The following is a 16,577-nucleotide window of genomic DNA, read 5'->3' as shown; positions in this document are numbered from 1 at the left end:
GACCTCAGTGACCCTTCTTTGAAATAGACTACATCTGTACCGAAACAACTTTGAAGGAAGGATCGATCCTACAAGTTTCGGCACCTCTTTCATGAACCATGTAAGGTTATTCAGATCTTATTACGGAGATATTGGTGTATTGTCTCAGTGCAACCTGATTTGTATAAAATAGCATCCATCTTTCTGACACGGTGCGGTACTATACACTTGATGTAACCACTAGCTTCTGTGACAACACTGAACATCAGCAGTATCCAACGTTTGGTAATGGTGATGGCACAATCCCAGATTGGCGCCATCTATTTATTTATTCTCTCAACGGCAATGCCAATATACATAACAAAAACACATTGTGGAATACATACAACAAACGAGCTGACGAGCTGCAAACCAATTCAGAATGCTCCTCCTGAAGCACAACAGGCCACCGCAGAAGAAGTCAACTTCAGCCGGAATGGAATTACCAAGTTGATGGAGTCTAGGAATGGTTCCAGAACTCATGTAGTTGGTTCTGTAGAAGTTATGAACAAAAAGATCAGTTGATCTAGTGGAACTAGGAGTCCGAAAGCCAATCTTGCCCAGAAGTTCGGGCAGTTAATGATCTCATTTATAATCTTGAAGAGAAACATGATGTCGTGCAAGTCAAAGCGTGCCTGAAGTGAAAATATTCCGAACTGGCTCAATCGAGTTCTCAATTGGAACATCAGGGAAGTTGAAGCCCAATCTGGCACCAACCAGTCTCAAAAATCTTCCTCTCTATATACTTTTTGGAGTTATTTGATGTAAATGTGAAGGTCTGAAAGCAACCCTAACACAGAATTACACTATCTGGCGAGACATTTAGATTCCCCTTAGATCAAATCCCTCCAATGAACTGTGACGTGTTCTTCTAGTTATTCGTTTTAGGTGGACTGAATTGAAAATTATTGTCTTTCATTATCATAAGTAAGATGAGTCCAAAATAAGAACTTGGTCTTTTTTAATGTTAAACGTAACTTTTTTGTAAACATTATTTTCGTAATATTTGACTATTTAACTATTGAGGAAGAATGTTTTTGCCAAGCTTTTTGGCCTATCCAAAGAAATACAGGAAAATGCTTCAAAATTATCAGATAAAACTTTATAAAACATTTTTAATACTAAAAGGTGAAAATGGTAAAGCAATATTAGAAAACTAAATATGCAAATAGAATTTGGGAAAAGATATATTAGAGATTTGTCTACTAGGATTACAAAAATACAACCACTTATATACTACGGCAATGCCATTTTTATGTATTATATCAAATGGTCAAAAACCCCTTTTTATGATTTCCAAAAAATATTAGAATGGCAATATCTATTTACTTTGCATAGAAACAATTTAAATACAATTTTCATCCTTTCATATAAAGTATCCTATAAAGTAAAACACGGTTTCAATCTACTACAATGTCCAATAAAGCTTTTATACTCATAGTGATAGACACGCGTAATTGTTAAATTTAACATAAATTGTATTTAACTCAATATTTAATTTAATGTTATAACAAACAATACACAACATTATCACTAGAATAACATGAAATTAAAACAATGTTACACCCTTTTATGTTATATTATTGTTGGAATAATTTCTTCCTGTTATAAAAAAAAAACTATAACTCCAACATAAAAAATATTAAATAAAAAAATTAAAGTTGTTATTTAATTTATTGTTTAACGTTAAAGGATGCCAAAACCAACCATTCCTGGGCGAGACTCCTTAGAGAAAAAGGACCTGAGTACGTTCACCAATTTTCGGAGATGACGACTCTGCATGGAGTTCGATACCTTGGGGAGAAGAACAGAAGCCTTCTGGAAAGGTAAGTATTGATATGAAGGCGAATACATTAAATACATTATATATATATATATATATATATATATATATATATATATATATATATATATATATATCAATATGTATTCTCTTCATGTAGAAATAAAAAACCAAATATTGGTAAACTCTTTTTGTAAATTTTCGTATGTCAGTATACTTCTTCAGATAACAGTGTATAAATATTTACAAAATGAAATAATGAAACTAACTTTAATTAATTAATTAATTAACTAACTTAAACAATAAGTTAGTTTCATTATTTAATTTTGTAAATATTTATACACTGTTATCTGAAGAAGTATGCTGACATACGAAAATTTATAAAAAGAGTTTACCAATATTTGGTTTTTTATTTCTACATGAAGAGAATACATATTGATATATATATATATATATATATATATATATATATATATATATATATATATATATATATATATATATTACGGCTGGAATAAGACATAAACAATGGAACAAGTCATTGGTTCGGGAACTGAAGTAGAAAATATTTTAAAAGTTTGTAAAAGCACAGACATACAGCAACTAATACTAGTAAATAACATATTATTTGGATTAATACATGTTGCACAATTGAATCACAGAGTTGAGTGTTAAAAATTTGTCCAGCTTTATTATCTTTTATTGTATTTATCTTCTTTAGATGTACAGAAATAAATTTCAAATGGATTGTACGAGAAAAGGGAAAAGCCTGTGTGGAAGAACTGAGTTCACCTTCGCTCAAATAAACGATCACAATATAGATTTAGAACAATGATAACACAATATTACTTAAAGATATGCTATATAAAAACTCATAAAACATGTTATTTCTACATAAGCACAAATAAAAATGAATATTTTTATTGTGCCCTTGTAACCTAAGCGCAGCAATATCACGTAGGTTAATAGATATAGGCTACAACACTCACGGATGCTAGAAAAGAAGAATGATATGAAATTGGACACTGTACAAAATCTCAGGGTATTCTGGGGCCTGGCCATGGCTGTAACGTACTCCAGCTGTTGGTAATTCGTGAGTCAGGTGAGCTCTGACTGGCGCAACTCCCCAGTGGCCATTTATCAACTACTAACACTGTACAAATCTCAGGGTATTTTGCCTGTTCTGAGCAAAATTTTTGAAAAAATCTTTTTACAAAGAATGCTTCAGTTTTTGAATAATCACAACCTTCTTTCTGAACACCAATTCGGTTTCAGAAGGGGCAAGTCGACAATTGATGCAATTGTGAGTCTTGTTGAAATGGTGGTAGAGGGATTAGAAAGTCGAAATCTCACTTTAAGTGTATTTCTCGACTTAACTAAAGCATTCGACTGTGTCGACCACGTGAAGCTGCTTGACAAACTTGAATCCCATGGCATCAGAGGCCTCTTCAGTGGCTTAGCTCATTTCTAAGCCGCAGAAAACAGCTTGTTCAAATCTCAAACAAATTTCCGAGCCGTTGCAGCTGAGATATGGAGTCCCTCAAGGATCAATTCTCAGTCCAATTCTTTTTCTCATCTATGTCAATGACATAGACTCATCACTACTGCACGGGAAACTTGTGCAGTATGCTGATGACACAACACTTTGTTTTACCAGCATATCCAAAATGATTCTGGAACAACAAAGCTTTCTCGACGTCAACAGTTGTGTCCAGCACTTCAATAGCCTCAACCTCAAAGCAAATTCTTCAAAGTCAAACGTCCTGACTTTCGCACAGACACAGTGCTGGATGAAGTCGAATGTTCAAAGTTTCTGGGAATATTCCTTGATCGAAGATTGACTTGGAATGCTCACATTGACCACGTTTGTTCCAGACTGTCCTCAGGCATTTATGTCTTGAGATCTTTAGCCAAGTACTGCCTTACTCAGGTACTGATGACGGCGTATTATGGCTTGATCTACCCCCACCTCACTTACGGTCTGGTGTTATGGGGAGCCAGCGCAAACAACCATTTCTTCCGAGCATTCAAAATTCAGAAACAAGCGATTCGCATAATCGCAAAAATGAAATTCCGAGAATCGTGCAAAGAAGCCTTCAAAACGTTGCAACTGTTGACTCTGCCTTGTCTCTACATTCTTGAGACAAGCTCATTTTGTTTGTCCAAATGTGCATTAACCCGGGGCCGTGACATACACGAGTATGAGACAAGAGGCAGAGATGCCTACCGAACTGGAAGACACAGGACGGGGGTCTACGAACACTTGCCCTCCCAGGCAGGTATTCGGTTCATCAACAAGTTGCCAGATCAGTTAAGAAATGCCCCAACGCCTAAGGTGTTAAAAACTCGTTTAAGACGCTTTTTAGTGTCGCAAGCATTTTATAGTGCTGACGAGTTTATGGCATTCGACTGGGTGACCGCACAATTAGCAAACTGACTACCGGCGCTGGAAATGGGAATATTGGCTGGATGAATGTGGAGTTGGCTGAAAATTTGTACGTTTGAATGTGGTTTGAGGCGATGTGAAAGTTTTAAATTTTAGATATTAATTTTAGAATATCTTGACTATTGCTATACATGTGATTATGTCCTGGCAATAAAAAATTGATTTGATTTGATTTGAGGGTATTCTGGGGCCTGGCCTTGGTGGTGAAGTACTCCAGCTGCTGGTACTTCGTGAGTCAGGTGAGCTCTGATTGGCACACCTCCCCATTAACCATTTATCAACTACTAACACTGTACAAATCTCAGGGTATTCTGGGGCCTGGACCTAGTGGTGACGTACTCCAGCTGCTGGTACTTCGTGAGTCAGGTGAGCTCTGACTGGCGCACCTCCCCAGTGGCCATTTATCAACTACTAACACTGTACAAATCTCAGGGTGTTCTGGGGCCTGGCCTTGGTGGTGACGTACTCCAGCTGCTGGTACTTCGTGAGTCAGGTGAGCTCTGACTGGCGCATCTCCCCAGTGACCATTTATCAACTACTAACACTGTACAAATCTCAGGGTGTTCTGGGGCCTAGCCTTGGTGGTGACGTACTCTAGTTGCTGGTACTTCGTGAGTCAGGTGAGCTCTGACTGGCGCACCTCCCCAGTGGTCATGTCGGTGGAGACTCGCGCCACCTCCAGCTGGACCATCCCCGCCCCCGCCGTCACTGTCTGCACCTCTAGCCACATCTCCCATGCCAAAATAGACTACGCAGCTCTGTCCGCTACTAAGAACCTGTCATCAGCCATGTGAGTTCATTGCATCATTCCGAGCTCCAGTAATCGAGCAGTTCAAAATTTAAATGTATTGGTAGCCCGCAATAAGGTTCATTATTTTCATAGTAGATCAATAAAGGGGTTTTAGCACTATCTTTGTGTACAGACATGAAATCTAATACTGTACAATAGTTGAAGTTCCTGGCGTTTTAAGAGGATCTTCTTACCTTACGTTTGTTATTCAGATACCTCGAGTTACTTTGTAACTCCTAAAGTTACCAGTCGATATGTCTATCTAGCGGATTATTGTTTCTGGTTATAACTGATCACAACTGATCTCTAGATAATTATCATAAAGAGTGTTATTAAGAGGGTGATTTTGCTATAACTATCATAGTGGATTCAATAAAGCGGGGTTTCGAAAGAACGTAAAAAAGTATGAACAGAACAATTTTGAGATATCGCATGATTAACAGACAAACGATCAGATTTCCATTTGACCTTTTTGACCTCAAAATCAGTAGAAGTCTTCCTTAGACCAAGAAGAAACTATGCACCAGTCTTCAAGTCTTTTTGATATTTTAATCAAGTGTTATCGAACATACGGGAAAATATACATGAAGACCTCTTGACATTTTGACTATAAAAACAAAAGGTCTCTCCCTTGGACCAAAAAGAAGGTATGTATCACGTCTCAAGTCTCTACGGTCTTTCTACCGTCTACTAGTTCTAGTTCTAGTTATCACATAGACGGGCAAACTGATAAGGCCAGACAGAGGACTGTAATTTAGCCTTTTGACCCAAAATTAATAGCGATCTTTATTGAACATGATTTCAATAAGAGCCCCATCGGGTTCTTCATAACATTGATATATTATTTAAATAGCACACATTCGGAACTTGAATATTGTGAAGCAAGGTGTGAAAACAATCAGTCGTACGATTGGAAATTGTTCTTAGTGATTTGATTCAACAATTAAAACTTAAATTGTATCAAACATGGAATTGTTTGCAAGTGAATAATGGTTCTTGGTTTTGATTTTGCCGAAGAGACCTAAACATTATGTGTAAAATTAATATTCAGTGTTCTTGCAGGAAGGCTCGCCTGGAAGTTATCCACCAGCTGTGTGGAGACATCGGTGGTGAGGCGGACTACCTTGATGACAATGCTATCAAATATGTTATTAACGTGAGTTATTACTCCAATGTAGTATTAGCACATAAGGATTACGGCTGGGCCAGGTACAGATGGACCAATGGATCTGCGCGCGCGGCCAATCTACTAGCCATCCACGAAACATTGACCTCACTTACGCGCTGTCATTCTGTGATTGATTTAAAAGAATCTCATTTATCAGAAAACTCACCTCAAGATAAACATATTTCACCATATGAATTCCGGTTGCTTAGTTTCCCATCTGACTGTCAGTATGTGTTTTTCATTAAAAGATTAATATCTTAAAAACTAATAAGTGAAATTGTGCCAAATTTGGCTCAAACGTTTATGATCCTTTACTTGTTATAGATTCAAACCCCAGATTACAGATAGAATTACTGTTAATTAACTATAACAAGTAAAGGTACTAAGGTATCTAAGTATATGGGATTCAGTCCTTTATCTTTTAAGTGTTAATTTCCATAACAAACTGAATTATTTTCAACTATGTTTAACTACTCCAATCATTGCATAAATTGAATAAATATTATCTATATCTTAACTATATATATATATATATATATATATATATATATAGGTATTAAACGGCATTTAACTGTTTTTTAACATCCCATAGCGATAATCACGGAACATTTTACTATAAACAACAAAAATATTTTAATCCAGTAGGCTTTTCGTAAATAAACCAATATTTGGTCAGTGTCCAAAAGAAATTTTAGCTCATAAACCACAACATATCTTAAAGTCATAGTAGCCTTTTCAAGTTTTCACTCGAAACTTCGAAACTTGAAAGTAGTGTTTTGACTCCAGCAAGCTGATTCATTAATCTGTAATTACTCAAAATATCATAAAGAAATCGAAAATTTTGTTCATAGAAGTAATATAAGCAATTTTAGTTGCAGTTACTGTTCCATCTACTCTAATTAATGTTAATTGTTCTAATTTAATCATCACGCTGTGACAATACGTGGTCTACGTTTTCGGAAGTGTTTATTCTGAATGGTCTATTAATGTTGACTCGTGTTCCAGAACTACTTGCCAGACCTGAGACGAGTGTTTGTCTCTGTGACAAGGATACAGGAGAATCTACAACCTCTCTCTGACCTCATCCAAGTAGTCATCACGCCAATCTCTATCTGCTTCGTGCACAACATGCTGCCCCTCAACGCTCTCTTCCGGCCGGAGTACCTCAGGGTGTATGTATGGTACCCATTTTGGTTTTTCAGAACCTATAGCAAACATCTTAAAGAAGAGGCATTCCATAAAGTTATTACCGAGGAAGTATAGGGAGGCAATTTTTGCGGAACAAAATGTAAAAAAGGGAGACCAAAATAGAATTTATATGCAGATATAAAGTCCTCCACGCACAATAGAATATTATATAAAATCCTGTATTCTACATATTTTTCTCTTTTAAGTATTCTCGAACACTATAGTATTCTTTTAAATAAGAAAGGTTTTAAAATTATTCAAGAAATTCCTCTCATGAGCAACACTTTTCAAGTAAAGAGGCAAAGATTTACAGGCATAAAAACTGATTTCCAAATAATTTTGTTTCGTGGGGAGGTAAGATAAGGCCATTTCTATTTCTTAACCGGTAATTTATTATGAATAGCATTGTTTGTGACAGTGAAGTTTTGTGGATACTTTGGAAAGGCATTGAAAAATGCAAATATACAGGATAGAATATTGTTTCGGTGAAATACATTTTTACAGGACTGCATATCACTTAATTTGAAAATTATACTTATAGCTCTTTTTTACAGACGGAAGATGTATTGGAGTTTTTGCACGCTCACGTCTCCATCAACGCACTTACTGTATCAAAATAAGAATATTTTGCCGTAATAAAACTGGTTATCCTTTATTTGGAGTTGTAAAGTTTTAGAAACTAAAAATACGTTCAAATGTAAAACCTTTAGACCAAATCTAAATTCAACCTGTGAGTACGTTGTGAGTAGGGGTCAGAAAATCAATGGAAAGAATATTATAGAGGTTTGGTAGTTATCACGAATTGGAAATGGAACATAGCTAATAAGCAGAACATCCCCGGAAAGATAACAAATACTTTGAAATGGGTGGTGCAGAGAAATTGATCATCATGAATAAAGAAAGAATAAGATCATTCGGCCGACTACACTACGTTGGATGGATCAACATTTTCAGGATCCAAAGCAGCTTTACGTTTAGACACAGACGCGGAATTAGTAACCATCAGACAGGTATTTGGGAATGCACACGCTATTCAGAAACAGTCTGGAACTTAGTTTAAATAGCAATCGACTAGTTTGCCTCTTTAGCTCTATAGATGAGCCGCTTTGATAGCCACCTGTTAAGTGAACAGTGTGGGGGGGGGAGTGAGTGAGAGAGAGATGTGGAGAGGGAGAAGAAGCGCGGACTCACTTTCCCCTCCACATTCCTTACCAACCAATCCTCAGTCGCTACTTTACCACTCATAGGTATGTGTTACATAACAGCTGTTTTACAAACCTAGTAATAATAACATCAGCTGTTAACAATAAACATTGATTAAATACTTCCTAATTATACTAACATATTAGATACAACGCAATAATATTAACATAAATAATAATATTTGTTATTACGTAACAACGAGAATAACACAACATAACGTGATGCTCTAAACACCAACACAGGGAAGCAGAGCAACAGCAAGAAAGAGATGAAGCAGAGAAAGAGGGCGTGGCGGTAGGCGTGGTCAAGCTCCTGCTCCTCCCCCCCTTATGCGCAAGAAATCTTCGCGCAGGTCGCTTTCAATGCGGTTCATCTATAGTTAGAATTTTTTAGCATATGAACTGAATGTTTGGTAGTGGGTGAATGATAGATAGATGGTATGGGTTAATCGTGAGGCTAAAGTGTCTGGAGAATTGGTTACTAGGGATGGAGCGTCTATTTGTAGGAACGCCTTTGTAGAATCCGTGATATGGCACATTTCCTTAGTGTACTCTCTTTCGGATTTCTGTGAAATATTTTGTAGCGGAATGTTATGGATTGTGATAGCACTACCCTAACAGTTGTTTCTACACCAGGTACGAGCACTACGGCCTGTTCAGCGCAAAGACAGCGAAGCGGTCTCGCAGTTCGTGGACTCCGGACCTCGGCTATCGCAGTGACAGACCGGATGTGACCCCCATAAGGCTATGGGGTAACGGCTTCCGCAGCTCCACGAAGTACCTCCTCAGCATCAACCAGATGGACTATGATCCCGTCTGCAGCTTCGGCTCTAAGGCCTTATCGGTTGGTCCCATCTTGAATATCTCGTCTCATATAGAACTGCGTCAGAATGGTCTTTATTACTTGTATGTTTCTTTTTAGATCTACCTACACAACCCTGCAGAGGTACCTTGGAGAATACACAATAACGTGTACCTTGGAACAAGCTTTCGGGTGGTGGCTTTTGTTTCTCCTATTGTAACAAGTGAGTGAGTTCATTGTAAATAGAATTAATTACCAGACTATATCTCAATGCAAAGGTAGGGATAGAAAACTAATAGAGGATAATGGAAATCTTAGTATTCGTTTTTTAAAGGTTTCTCATACAATTTAATATATGGATGAGAAATCCCAGAGCCTCTAAAAGTGACTCATTCTAATGGGGGTGACAACTGGTCATCATTTTAGTCCTATTTCATCAAAATGAGAGAAAAATAATATAAAAAGCATGCCAATTGTACGGCTATCGGGTTGTCGCCACTGCCATGCCGCCACATTTGCTTAAACAACAAGCTCCAAAATTATGCTCCAAGCGGAAGAAATCTGCAGTAAACAGGTTTCAACTACATCAAGTCATAATACTTACATACAGTTTAAACTTTGTATAGTGATAGGAAATGAGTCGTAAATGTTTAAGTTTTGTTAAAAAGTACAATTTGTACGTTATTTTGAATTAAATATAAATAAATAAAATTTAAACATTTTTATAAACTTGTTAACTGTAATGAAACTAAGAAAACCTTTTTACAAACTAAGGCTTTAATCAACAAAATTCAACTAGATAACCTTAAATATTCAATCAGAATGTATAAACAATTACTTAATATCTTCTTTAAAAATAACAGATGATCTAGTTATGTTTACATGGAGTAAATTATATAAAATTAACATTATGCTATATAAAAGTTAGTCACCTGCAAATATTTTAGATTTTGGTCAAATAAGTTTCATCAGCATTAAAATGCACATAACAAACAGAAAAAAGTTCACATAAAAAGTTTACGTTTTATTTGAGAATATTTCTTAAATATCTAGTTTTTTTTTTCAATTTGAAAAAAAATCCATTCCACGTTTAAAAAAATTACTTAAAACGAGCCCTCTACTCTTAGAAAGTTGCGGCTTGTGATGATTCTGCTATAATTAGTGGCTTTCAACTTAGTTCCTTTATATTACGTAATTTATTTTATCACTGATTTCCAGGCACGGACGATGAAGTGAAGGTGTGGAACCCATTGAAAAGAGGCTGTTATTTTGAGAATGAGCGCTACCTTCGTTATTTCCGCATTTACACCCAACGTAACTGCGAGAGGGAGTGCGACTCCAATAATACATTCAAGCATTGTGGCTGTGTCCTTATAAATCACCCTAGTAGGTATTTTATTTTTGATATGTGAAATTTTAAACTATAGATCAGCTTTATTAAGTCATATTTTAACATGAGATTATTGGAAATTTTCATAGGTATATTTAAATCTGTAAATACATTTCTTTATATCATCTCACAAACATATTTTTCCAGGAAGTTTATCGATGCCAGTTTGTGGGAATCGGAAACATCAGTGCGTAGATAAAACCCAAAGTAAGTGTCATGTATGTAGACAATTAATTATTAATTCATAGCATCTATCCACAACATCTGCAAATTTATAATAAATTCGTTAGCAATTATGATGATAGAGATTGTGTAACAAACTTCGCCTACTTAAACTGCTTATCATTATACACATCTCAACATTCTTGTTTCTGACAATATGAACATTTCAGAAAAGAGAAATTTGGAAAAGAACATTGAAAAGTTGCGCTCTCCGTCCACCTTAATTGGTACGATCGGATTTCGGCTGAAATATTTGTTATGTCTAAAGAACATTTTGGTCACAGCCCTTAAAGATAATCTTTATCAAAACAAGAGAAACAGAAACAGATTTTTAAAAATTATTCCATGAGGAGTGATTGTAATTTCATGAAATATTTTGGGAATTCTTATAATCAGGCCCAAATAAACAAATAATGTAAAGTAAGTATATGAACTTATTGAATATGTACACGGAAAATGGTCGGAGGGAGAGGCATGTGTTTATTTATAAAAGGAATACATTTGAGTATCAAAACCATTCTTAAAAAAACAAGTTATTTTCTTAAATCATATATAATTTAAAACATTTTCCTAAGCTGTAAACAAATAAAAAACACGTCTTTCCCTGGTGCTGTAACGTATGAATATATTGCAAAAACTTCACATTTTTATAGTCAACAGTTTCTACTTCGGTCTGATTGGCAAAATTGACCGAATTTCCTACTGATAGTGCCTCTAATTCCTCGTAGAGTAGTCAAAAGCATTTTCTACTTTTCTGTATTCAGAGAAGCTGTATTCAGTTCAAGAACTTTGAATGTAAAATAAAAATATTTTCGCAACCAAAACTTTCTTGTCCTCTGTTTAATGATTGGTTATCTCAGTACTCGATCATCTTTGTAACACGCAAACCACTCAACACAGGAACAAAAAGTAACACCTGAGTGACAATGCGATACAACTTGTCCTCTCTTACAGACTTTACCAGGCATTCGGCTCGTGACGTGCTTCTAGAGTTGCATCAGCATCAGATAACCACAGCCACCTAGATGTCTCATGCGATCACCATGATGGCTTCAGTGGGAAATCAGAATCAGAATCTCTTTATTAACATGAACATTGAGAACAGTTATGCATCAGAATATAACCCCGTATATATGATACATGGTTATAATACATGATTGTCATGTATGGTTGAATGAGTTTTAGTGTACAATCTGGCTGATCTCGGTGAATTCTTGAATAGTGTAGATAGGATATTCCAATAACCACGAATCGAGTTTTCTCTTCATTGCCTTTCCAGTTAGTTGTTTGAAGGAAGCTGGGAGTTGATTGTAAAGTCGTGCTCCCATTGTTGAGGGTTTCTTGTCATGAGGGGCAGTTCGATGTCTGATTGGTGGTATCAGAGACGCGTTCCGGGTATTGTAGCAATGTGGTCGTGTTACCTTGGGAAGTCCAAGCTTGTCCACATGTAGAATGAGTTCTTAGATATATATCCTTTAGTTTTAGTTGTTTGAATGCTGGTCTACAGCTGTCCCTGGAATCCAGATTGGCAAGAGATCTTATAGTCGATTTTTGTATTTTCAGCAGTTGCTTCAGGTATGCTGCTGAAAATCGTTTTACGTAAGCAGCAGTCTTTGATACACGTCAAGTACGCATCCAAAAGCCGTGCGTATGCTGGTTTGGAATCATGAACATAATCCTGACCTAGATTTGAAGGGTCCACATTAGGAGTAATATTCGAACTCTTCTTAAAAACAGTCCATCGAACAGTACAGCTGTAGCCTACCTTTTCGCTCCTAAGTGCCATGAAATGGCTGTTCTCCACCGTCATGTAAAAAGGCTATTCCGAGCCCAAAAATTCTAAAACAGTACACAACAGCCATCGCAGAGTACGGTGTCAGGCACTTTACATCAGGAATAAGCTCAGGAACCGTGTAAATAAGACGCTGTTAAGAAATCAATCATTTTCCTGTTTCGCAATCGCCTCACTGTCAAATATAATTGCTCGGAAATCACAGCCACTTCGGATCTTCATGAGCACAGTTCTACACCACCAGGCGAGCTTTTCAATGATGAACGCTTAGGCCGATCACTAACCAAATCTCTTTGGCAGTTTGGGCAGTAAATTCTACAAACAAAAAAGTGAAAGGGTGGGGGATCTGAATCCCTCAGAAGACACATCCATATTGTTATATATGTCACCTATATCAGGCTGGACTGATACAGAGAGAGCCTTAATAGACCTGGCAGAGACCATCCCGTTGAGCCTTCTGCGTCAGCCTACATTGCCTCCAACCTTGAAGCTAGAGTATTCTATGACCAGGTTCAACTTTGTTATCAGTGACCACCAATTTTGTGAGGTGCACAGGTTTACAAGCTAACCTCGCAATAGAGCTAGAATATTACAAGCTGCTCAGTGATCAATCACATACAACTCCCTGAAACCTTCGTACTTGTCATTGTTATACAGGGTGTAAATAAGCCCTGATACGCCTGGATATATTACAACCAATCACCATTCACCATACTTATTAAAATATTTTTTTTTTACTTTTTGAATGATAAAACTATTTTCCCCCCTTTTCAAAGGAGGGTACGGGGTGAACATTAAATTTTTTAAATTGCAACCCCTATTTCGTGACGTCATTTTAAATGTCTATTTAGTAGAAACACAATGACACTAAGAAAACACCTCTAGGCCGTTTATAGTAAAACTTATGGACAAATAACGCAAAAAGAATAATAATATGTAGAAATAATTCCAACGTTTTGCGCCTTTCAACACTTCGCATGCGTGATATCTTTGAGTAAGACTTTGAGGTAACCAGATTATCCCTTTACGTAGTACTAATTTTTCTGGTGTACATAGTATAGTTTCGGTTCTTGCACGGTTTGGTTTTGGTGTATTTTTCTAGGTGGCATTACAATGTAAGGGGTTATTTGCCCATAACTTTTGCTAGGATAGTCGTAGTGATGTTTTGTTCTTGCATCTGTGTTTAGATTGAATAGACCTTTAAAATGACATGTCACAAGATAGCAGTTTTTAAAGTTACTCCCCGTACCTTCCATTGAGAAGGGGGGGAAAATCGTTTTATCATTCAAAAAGTACAAAAAAATATTTTAATAAGTATTGTGAAGGTTGTAGGTACCTCGATATCCGTTTTGTATATATCCAGGCGTACCAGGACTTAAACCCTGTATAGCTCACTGATTTTTATACTTATATTACTAAAATAAATTATATCTAACAAATAAATTACAGCTGACATTGATCAAAAAGAGAAAATAGTATAATTTACTAAACTTAACATGAACTTGAAGGAAAATTAATGTTTGACATTAATGTATTATTCCCACTTGTAGGAGATATAATTGAGCAGGAAATAAGGCATGGAAGTAGTTATGCCTGCAAGTGCCTCCCGTCCTGTAACGATATAGACTTTGACACAGAAACCCATTGGAGACCTTGGCAGTTCAAAGTCAATTCTACGTTTGCTTCGGTGCCCGCTGCTGTTGATCTCAAGTATGTGTTATCGCAATGTTTTATGACATTTTTTTATTCTCAATGATGTTATCACGTAGGAACTAAGTGGGTTAGGTTAAGTTAGTTTTATCATTTTTATGTATACTTTAAAATGGAAAAAAGGATTGATATTTCATTCCTGTTACTTTTTTCATTATTAACGTTATTATAACATTAAAAAGTAAGTTTTAAAAATTTCCAGCTCCACTGCAGTGTCTCTGATGGCCATTGCGGTAAAGAAGAAGTACTTAAACAAAACAAAACGAACAGCTCTAATTGGATCTGCAGCATACGTAGGTTAGTGCATTATTAAAGACTCAGTTTCTTTTGAGTTATAAGCTAACTACAGATAGGTTGTTATCTGTTTCTGGTTTTGGTTTAAAGTATTTATTTGGATTATTCTGGGCAAATAAATTAGGCCTCGTGTGGAAAACAATCTGTATACTGTATATACATTGTACACTTGAATTATGCTACCATTAGAATCTGGTAGATTTTGAATGGTTGTAAACAAAGAAAAAATGTGAAAGTTTTCTTTTTTAATTTGAAGATTTTAATTTTACGAATTTTTGTCACATTCTAATACGTTGGTTCAATTGAAAATGTCAAAAGTTTAATATGATTTTGCTTTAACAAAGTAACCTTAAAATTAAAGATTTTTATTCTTGGATATATTTTCTTCCTTCTATATCACTGAGTAGAAACTCTTTAAATTGTGCTTTCCTAGCGGAATTTACCATAGTCATGTAAAAACCGAATTGTTAATAAATGTTAGAGCTTTTCTTTATTATTTAGTTTACTCTATTTTAAAATAGTCTTTATTTAGTTTTCCGTCTATAATTACAAGTATGTTATGTGTTTAATGACAGAATACTATATTTTTCAGCAATGTTTGTAGGCGGAACAGAATATCCAAAAGTCATGTTAACCATCACCCATAATTTTTAATGAAATTCAAACAAAAACATTATTTCTAATAATATTTTTTTGTTGACAGCTAATATAGGAGGCATCTTGAGTCTATTCCTAGGCATCAGCTTCTTGAGTCTTTTCGAAGTTGTATACTTCATCACTCTGAGAGTGCTGATAAACTTTTGGAACATGAAGAAAAGAGAAGCCAAGTTGCATAAACAACAATGTTGGATAGACAATAACTTCAAGAAACAACCTTTCAAACCATAAGTGTGTATGGAAATTTATTTTTGTAATTTATTTATTTATAATTTATTCTGCATATGTTGTACAAGTTAATTTGGACATCATCCAATGCACATTAAATAAAATTGTAAAATGTGGTCAGTTTAGTCTTTAGTTGAATGTTAATAATATCTTTCAATGTTATAGCAATACTAATTATAAGTTTGTTTTCTCAGAACAAACGGCTTCACTCAGTATTTTGCAATATTTATCATAAATGTGTAGAATAATTATTAATGTACCGTTACAAAATGAAATGACAAGCGGTGTAAGCATTTACATGAGCAGACGAAGGTTTGATTTTATGTATCTCAGGCTACAGTTAAGAACAGTATGGAAATTAAATATATTACAAATACAAATTGTACTGTATCTGAGAAGTGTTGTTCATACCCAACCTTTCTTGTGGTTGCGATGTCTCAAAGTAAACTTCAGTCGATTCACTCTTCTGCAAGTTTCAATGCATACACGATAAGAAATCAAGTTATCGCAAGAAAGTAACTACAACTAGTAGATATCTGATTATTTGTTCAATCGAATGCGAATGCATCCTTGTTCCCACCCAAACATGAGAGTTCTATTATAGTAGAAATAGTTTTACGTAACGTTCATTGACATGGATAAGACAATTTGGAATTTTGTTTGATAACATTTGTTATTGATTGATGCTTGTTGAAGTATTATCGTTAGCCGTGAAGATTTCATACCCAACCTTCCTTGTCTTGCGATGTCTCGAAGTAAACTTCAGTCGATTCACTCTTCTGCAAGTTTCAATGCATACACGATAAGAAATCAAGTTATCGCTAGAAAGTAACTACAACTAGTAGATATCTGATTATTTGTTCAATCGAATGCGAATGCATCCTTGT

General features: G+C 35.6%; 1 protein-coding gene across 1 annotated transcript; it reads left to right on the top strand.

The window, feature by feature from the left end:
• The first annotated feature begins 1,719 nt into the window (after positions 1-1,719).
• On the top strand, positions 1,720-16,286 carry LOC124354105 (pickpocket protein 28-like). Its single transcript, XM_046804361.1, has 11 exons — positions 1,720-1,844; positions 4,807-5,037; positions 6,100-6,193; positions 7,211-7,377; positions 9,232-9,439; positions 9,518-9,620; positions 10,616-10,783; positions 10,935-10,994; positions 14,352-14,511; positions 14,714-14,808; positions 15,509-16,286. Exons 1-11 carry the CDS (start codon positions 1,786-1,788, stop codon positions 15,691-15,693), a joined length of 1,530 nt encoding a protein of 509 aa, XP_046660317.1. The 5' UTR covers positions 1,720-1,785; the 3' UTR covers positions 15,694-16,286.
• The last annotated feature ends 291 nt before the right edge of the window (positions 16,287-16,577 follow it).

The sequence above is a fragment of the Homalodisca vitripennis genome, chromosome 1, assembly GCF_021130785.1.
Source record: "Homalodisca vitripennis isolate AUS2020 chromosome 1, UT_GWSS_2.1, whole genome shotgun sequence".
In the NCBI taxonomy this organism is placed as follows: domain Eukaryota; kingdom Metazoa; phylum Arthropoda; class Insecta; order Hemiptera; family Cicadellidae; genus Homalodisca; species Homalodisca vitripennis.
Note: the sequence above shows the minus strand (reverse complement) of the source record. Positions and strands in the feature narration are given on the sequence as shown.

Bases quoted from the DNA above. Each gene is read 5' to 3' on its own strand.
- LOC124354105 (XM_046804361.1), top strand. From the start codon at position 1,786: ATGACGACTCTGCATGGAGTTCGATACCTTGGGGAGAAGAACAGAAGC. The intron at 1,845-4,806 runs GTAAGTATTGAT...TACAAATCTCAG, and splicing joins AACAGAAGCCTTCTGGAAAG to GGTGTTCTGGGGCCTAGCCT. The intron at 5,038-6,099 runs GTGAGTTCATTG...GTGTTCTTGCAG, and splicing joins AAGAACCTGTCATCAGCCAT to GAAGGCTCGCCTGGAAGTTA.